Source organism: Pelodiscus sinensis, chromosome 3, assembly GCF_052426305.1.
Source record: "Pelodiscus sinensis isolate ZL-2025 chromosome 3, ASM5242630v1, whole genome shotgun sequence".
NCBI classification, from domain to species: Eukaryota; Metazoa; Chordata; order Testudines; family Trionychidae; genus Pelodiscus; species Pelodiscus sinensis.
This window is the reverse complement of record NC_143054.1, coordinates 197,352,569-197,359,454: the sequence shown is the minus strand read 5'-3', so window position 1 is coordinate 197,359,454 and position 6,886 is coordinate 197,352,569. Positions and strand designations below refer to the sequence as shown.

The following is a 6,886-nucleotide window of genomic DNA, read 5'->3' as shown; positions in this document are numbered from 1 at the left end:
TATAGGGTCTATCAATACTTATTAGATAGGATGAGTAGGAATGGTGTCCCTAGCTCCTGGGCTAGATGGCCAGTAGGTCTGACCCAGTGAGGCCGTTCTTGTGCGTCTCAGCACCCCTGAAAGAAAGTGTAAATGTGAATTGTCCTCTGCGGTAGCCTTCCAAGGAGGGCGCATGAAAATTACCGTCAGAGGAGAAGGCTACGGGGGTCTGTCCTACAGGGCTCTGTAAATCTTCCTGCGTACATCAGTACTGGTTTTAAAAAGAGCAGGAAAACTGCCCTTCGATAAACGACTAACGAGAAACACGAGACGCGACAGGATGTGTATTTGAATTTGAAAATATTTTTATTTGAATAGTAAATAGTTATACAGTTGAAACAGTTCTATTGAAGCATTCTATAAATAGCTAACAGTTAAGAAAATAATGTGTGTAGAAAAGAGATTGCATCTAAAAGTAAGAGCTGTCGGTTGCACCGGAGCTGTCTACGCCCTCGGTGCAGGATAAAATGGTCAAGTTTGTGTGTTATTCTAGGTAGAAAAGTTAAAACCTTTTAGCAGATCCCTTCAGAACAAGATCTTCTTCTAAAATGCACAGTGAAATGGTAAGAAGGGGGCGGGGGAAAGCGCATTAAAATATTCACGATCAAATAATATCAATCTTCATAATTAATATAAATAAATAAAGAATAAATAACAATTACTCAAATCAACATATACATATCGTCAGCTCATGATTCTACCTCGCTACGGACAAACAACCGAAAAAAAACAAAAAAGAAAAAGTTGGCAGGTAATATTTAAGGCAGTTTCTACAGCATTTTCTGGAGACCATCAACAGTAGAGTCAAGGCATTTGTGGCTATACTAAAGAAAACAAAATTAAGCAGTTTTATTTGTTCACATAAAAAGGGGGCGGGGGGTAAAGCCAGCTTCCAGCAGTTCACAAGCCATAATAAAGCTAATCATGTGGTAAATTCGATTTACAGCCTGTGAAATATAAAGGCATTATTCTTCGAGATTGACTTTAAAAAACAAACCAACCAACTCAACCCCTAAGCTACGTACACAGAGAGAGGGGATGGGGCAGAGGAAAACCAGAGAGACTTTCTAAGGGGACCTCGGTCCCGCTAGCGCTCAGAGCGGGGCTGAGCTGGGAGGAGGAGGAAGGACGCACCACCAAGGAGACACTGGCACAAGTGGATTTTAGTCTCGCTTCCCCAGCCCCTTTGTTGTCATCTAGAAGCAACCCGGGCGCCGGATCTCCGCGGGGCTGCCGCCCGGGCCGGGGGCAGAAGGCACGGCCGGGTCCCGGCCTAGCAGGCAGGGCGCACGGGCAGCTGCAGCAAGATGACCTGCCGGTTCTCCGAGGGGTGGCACTTGTTGATGTGGCGGGTGAGGCCGGGCGAGCTGTAGAAGGTGGCCGGGCAGTACTTGCAGGGGAAGACCTGCGCCGAGTGCAGCAGGCGCAGGTGCCGCTCCTGGCCGCCCTTGCTGGGGAAGGTTTCCCCGCACACCGGGCACAGGTGGCACTCGCTGGCGGCCGGGCCGGGGCTCTCGGGGCCGGGGGCCGGCTCGTGGCCCAGCAGGTGCTTGCGGAGGTAGGCCTGGCGGCGGAAGCGGCGGGCGCAGGAGGGGCACTCGTACAGCCCTTCCTCGGAGCCCGACTCCGAGCCGCCGGCGCCGCCGCTGCTGCCGGGGCTGGGCGTGTCCCGCTCGCTGCTGCAGCCGCTGCCGCCCCCGGCCTCCTTGGGCGGCTCCTCGGGCGCCTTGGCGGCCGGCGGGGGCGGCCGCGGCTTGTGCCAGCGGCGGTGCGAGGCCAGGTTGGCCGGGCAGCTGAAGACCTTGTGGCACTCGGGGCAGCGGTACTCCACGCGCACGATGCGCGAGCACTTGTGCTGCGCCAGGGCCAGCGGGTCCGCGTAGGCCTCCTTGCACAGCTGGCAGATGAACTCGCCCAGCGGGCCCCGGGCGCCCCGCGGCGGCTCCACCGGCCCCTCCTTGATCCGCAGCCCCAGCACGGGCGACGTGGTGACCTCGTCCTCGAAGTGCAGCTTGCGCATGGCTTTGGCTTTCTTGGCGGCCGGCGGCTTGTGCTTGGCGGGCTCCGCGCCGGCGGGCGGCCGCTTGGGCTGGGGGCGGCCGGCGGCGGGGGGCGGCAGGGCGGGCAGGCTGCCGGGGCTGGCGCTGGCCGGGCCGCTGCGGCCCTGCGTGTCCGCGGGCTCGGCTGCCCACAGCTTGAGCTCGGCCGGGGCGAAGAGCAGCGGGTCCGTGGGGCCGGGCACGGCCGGGAAGGACTCGGCGGAGACCGGCGAGCCCAGGTTGACGCTGCGCTCCAGGGACGGCTTCTCGTGCTCCCGGCTGACCGGCCGCGTGGGGCTGTACAGCGCCTGGCACGCCGCCTCGGGGGTGCCGAAGGGCACCGGCGTGGGGGGCGGCGGCGGCTCCCGGGGCGCGGCGGGGGCGGCCGGATCGGGGAGGGGCGGCGGGGAGCAGCCGGCGAACAGCAGCAGCGCGGGCCCGGGCTCGCCCTCCTGGCCGCAGCGGACCCGGTAGGAGATCGGCGTGGCCCTCCGGTTCCTTTTCACCAGGAAGCCGCGGGGCATCTTTGGCGGCGGGGAAGGCACTGGGGGCGCGGCGAAGGCTGGTGCGTCGGGCGGCTCAGGCGCGGCTCCCTGCTCCGGCTCCTGCCATCCGGGCCGGGCTCAGCAGCCCCCCGACGCGCTCTGGTGGGCGCCCCGCGAGCAGGTCCCGTCTGCCCCGGCCCGGATCGCTGCCCTCTTTTTAAGGGGAGAGGATGCCATTGTTCGAGCCGGCTGCTCCGCCGCCGAGCCAATCAGCGCGGCCCGCGGCTCCCCGCGAGTGCGGTGTGGGAGGGCGCAGGCTCGCAGAAAGGGGCAGGGACAGCGGGGCCGCTGGCTAGGTGCAGCAGATGTACCTGAGGGGTTTCTCCGGCCTCGCTCCTTCCCTTCCTCCCCCTCCCGCCCCGCGCTCCGTTCCCCCTCCTCCCCCCTTTCCTTCTGGCCCCTCCCGGCTCAAGGCACACGCCTGGCCCCTCCTCTTTTCACGGTCTGATGGTTTTCTATAGGAAGGCACACGTGCCTGGCCTTTGTGTGTCTCCTCCGGGGGGCACCGATCTGCCAAATGGACATGTCCATCAGCATGACAATGAGCAGCATCTCCCACCGGGGGATTACCCGCGGTTCTGGAGCAAAATAGCAACAAAGGAGAAGAATGGTCAGAAATATGTCAGGAGAGTTCAATATGCAAACTGGAGAAAGGGAAGGGCAGGAGGGGGGAGAGAAGAGAAAGAAAATGTAGGTTCTGAATTGTTTAAAAGCTGCCCACCCCATGGAAATGCTGAAATGGCGCTGGGATGAGATGGGGAGGGGGGAGAGGAGGTGTGCGGTGGCAGTAATTGCAAACAAAACATTTTAGGGGATTGCCACTGGCGTCTGAAAATCAGGACCTTACATGTACTGCCAAGGGAAGTGATGGGAAGCCATTTCGAGGAGTAACATGCATGTTGGTATTTTGATTAGCAGCGGATACTTTAAGGGTTTAAAAACTGGTTATTCTAGTCTGAAGGTCTCCTAAAATCCAGCGCTGAATGGTTCGGAATCTTCGAAAAGCTCTGACCTTAAATAAACTGTTTTTTAATCAGTAAAGCAAATTGTTGATTTGGTGCATTTTGGAATGGAAGCGATTGGGCGCTCGGGAGGCGAACATGACCTTTTTTAGGGGTGGGGGCTTTAATTGCAACAAAAATCCTTGTTACGTAATTTAAATAACTTAAATTATCGACAGTATAATTGCTCATTCTGGCAAAAGAAGCTTTGTTCACTTAATATAATCTGGTAACCTCAGTTTATCTTTTAAAATTATCTATCTAGCTAGCTATCTTCTTCAGTCTGGCAAACTTCTTTTACATGATCCTTTGCGGGCTCATGCATTTTAATTCAGTTGGTGCATTTTGTCTGCTGTTTGACATCAGATGCTAAATCAAGGGGTCTAATCAAGTAGCTAAAAATAAAGAAAGGGTCTGTCTGTCTCTGCACAGTAGCTTCCCAAAGCCTCACCCCCCTTCACCTTTGTGAAGGAAATTAACCTCTTTCTATTGAATGCGACCCGCGGCCAATCTGGACGAGAAAGAGACGCGTGCTGCGGGGCTGGGGCGGGGGGAGATGTGGGGAGCGGGGGGGGGGGGAGGGAGGGAATCTGTCCACCAACACAAGGCAGCGGCTGCAATAGCACTTTCCTCTCCGAAAAAAATCACAAGAACTAATAAACCAACAACCCACCCCGATACTCCCTCCCTGCCCCCAGCCTCTAAATGTGGGACGCAAAAGGCGTTATCTTCCCAAACCCGGTAGAAGTATTCGCGAGGAAACGCATGGACCAAAGTCTGCAATAATACCTGTTACACGGGGATGGGCTGACACCTCCCCAGAGCTGCTGCCTTTTAATGTTGTCTGGAGACCAACGCAGGGGAGGGATTAAGGGGGAAAAGGCGGCATTGATTTCCCCAACCCCTGGTAGACATGCAGCAAAAACCTACCCCGCCCCGTACCCCGACGCTGAGCTTCGCTAGTCAAGCTACACGGCGGTACGGTTGCTGGCGGGTTACTTCGGGCCCTTCTTTGCGCGGTGCCAGGCTTGGGCAGGGACCTGCAGAGAAATGGTGCGGGTCGCGTGCCGCCCAGGCGTTATGGTCGCGGGGATAAAGTTAGGGGCAGCACGCGCGTGGCTGCAGGACTGGGAATTTAAGGTAGCGCCGAGCTCCTAATGCGCGCTAGACCTGGTGTCACAATTCATATGGTGCCTGCCATTGGCCCGCAGACAAATATCTAATGAGACCATTGTGCAAAACGAGAACCATGGAGGAACTCCGCTTTTAACGCCTTCATTTACCCACAGCTCTCCGCCCTCGGATTGGCGTTGCTCAAACCAGGTCTCGTCCCGTCTACATAGCAACCAGCCAGAAATGCCTGCTAAGCCGAATGCAACTGATGTTATTTACTAGACGTTTTAATCCCGATTCACGTTGCGGATACAACAGTGATAAAGGCACAGCCCCCCCCCCCCTCCCCGCCAATTACTTTCTGCGACTGTTACTACTTTGCAGGAGCCATATCGGCTAGTTTTTGTAGCTGTTCCGGTCCTATGTGCACTCTGTCATTTAAAAATTATACTGTAAGTCAAAATATGTTACCATAAAAAAAGCTTAGGTGTAAAAGGAAAGGAAAAAACACCCACAAAAATAAATCAGAAACCCGCTGCAGCACAGCGGATTCAAACGGTGCTATGAATTAATCAAAGGGAATCTATTGAACCCTATTGACACAGTTAGATTCAAAGGATCCGTTTCTTTTTGTTGTTTTACTAGCTCCAGCCAGCTGAAAAAAATAAATAAAAAGGCCTCTCGTTGCTTTCAGTTGTGCCCGGTAAAGATGAATTGCAACTTGAAAGGTACAAGTCTTCTACACTAATTTTCACAACAACGGGGGGGGGGGGATACTGGGGAGGAGGGGTGAGGAAGCGAGAGCGGGAGCGACACGTCTTCAAAAGCAGGTGCAGCAGTTTGCAAGGTCTGACAAGGGAGCTGCGGCCGGCTCTAGGCTGTCTCGCACTACAGCTCGGGCGCACCCTACAACGCCGCTTGGGGTCCACGCGAAAGGCGTATTCGCCGGGAGAGTCTGAGGGGCCAGGCCTGGGCTCGCCTCTGTACCCGTGCTAAGGACGGGCGCCGGCTCTCGCGCCACCGCACTAAACAGCCGTGCACAAAAGGCAATCGTGTCCGGATCCGCAACCGTTATGTGTGAAGCGTTTTAGCGGAGTGACGGTCCCTCTGCAGCTACAGAGGGACCATCGCCCCACTGAACGCTTTGTTTTCGGCAGCAAACTTCCACGTGTCCGCCCCCCCCCCCGGGATTCCCAGCTGAGTCCACACTGCCCCCTCCCCTTCTCTCACAAGCCACTTTGTTTGCGCCAACTTCCCTTCACAAGCAAGACGAGGCCAACGGCATATGTGGGAATTTGCACAGGGAATATTTCATGGCTCCTCAAGTCCGGGGAGTCGGCTGTCATCTAGTCTGACCTCCTGCGTGGCACAGCCCATAAGCCTCCCCCCATCATACATTGCTGTTTGAAACCCAGCCCGGCCCTGACAAAGAGATCCAGCCTTCAGCGCCACGATTTGCAATTTGGGGTGGGGGAGGAGAGGGCAGAATAAGGCACGTTGTGTTGTGGGATTTTTTTTCTTTCGTTGTGTTTGGCTTGTATTCTGCCAAACTGAAGAGTCGGTGGCAGCACAGCACAATTGCAAGGCGTTTTCCTTTTGGGGAGACGCGTTCCTACAAGATCCCTCATTAGCCTGTCCTGTAATGAGGCATTTGGGGTGGGATGCGGGGGCAGCCCCGGGGCCGAAGAGTTTGCTATTTGAATGTCACTGAGAGCGCATCGAAGCGAACAGCTGAACCGTTTGTCAGCCCCTCACAGCTACCGATTTGCCTACTTCACTCATGATTTTAACTTAATCCTGCCCCCCCCCCCCCCCCCCGTCAGCCGTCAGGCGCAGGAGCTTTGGTTACTGAACACTGCAGCAGCCTGCCCCACCCGTTTGGAGGAACAAACCCAGAGTTGAAAATAAGAAAGGCCACTGGTCCACCTAGCCCAGTGTCCTACTGTCAGTGACCAGTGGCAGGTGCCCGAGGGAGTGAACAGAACAGGTATGTCAAGTGAGCCCTCCCCTTTCACCCATTCCCAGCCCTGACAGGGGCCAGGGACCCAAGCGATAGATGACGTGCAAAGAGCAGAGCCATCTACCATTAGTTTTTTTAAATCTATATTTCCCCCCTTCTTGGTGTAAGTATCAAGTTGTTTGCAGTCAG

At 55.9% G+C, this 6,886-nt stretch overlaps 1 protein-coding gene across 1 annotated transcript; it reads right to left on the bottom strand.

Moving 5' to 3' along the window:
- Positions 1-331: 331 nt before the first annotated feature.
- On the bottom strand, positions 332-3,667 carry INSM1 (INSM transcriptional repressor 1). Its single transcript, XM_075925788.2, has one exon. It carries the CDS (start codon positions 2,600-2,602, stop codon positions 1,313-1,315), a length of 1,290 nt encoding a protein of 429 aa, XP_075781903.1. The 5' UTR covers positions 2,603-3,667; the 3' UTR covers positions 332-1,312.
- Positions 3,668-6,886: the final 3,219 nt, after the last annotated feature.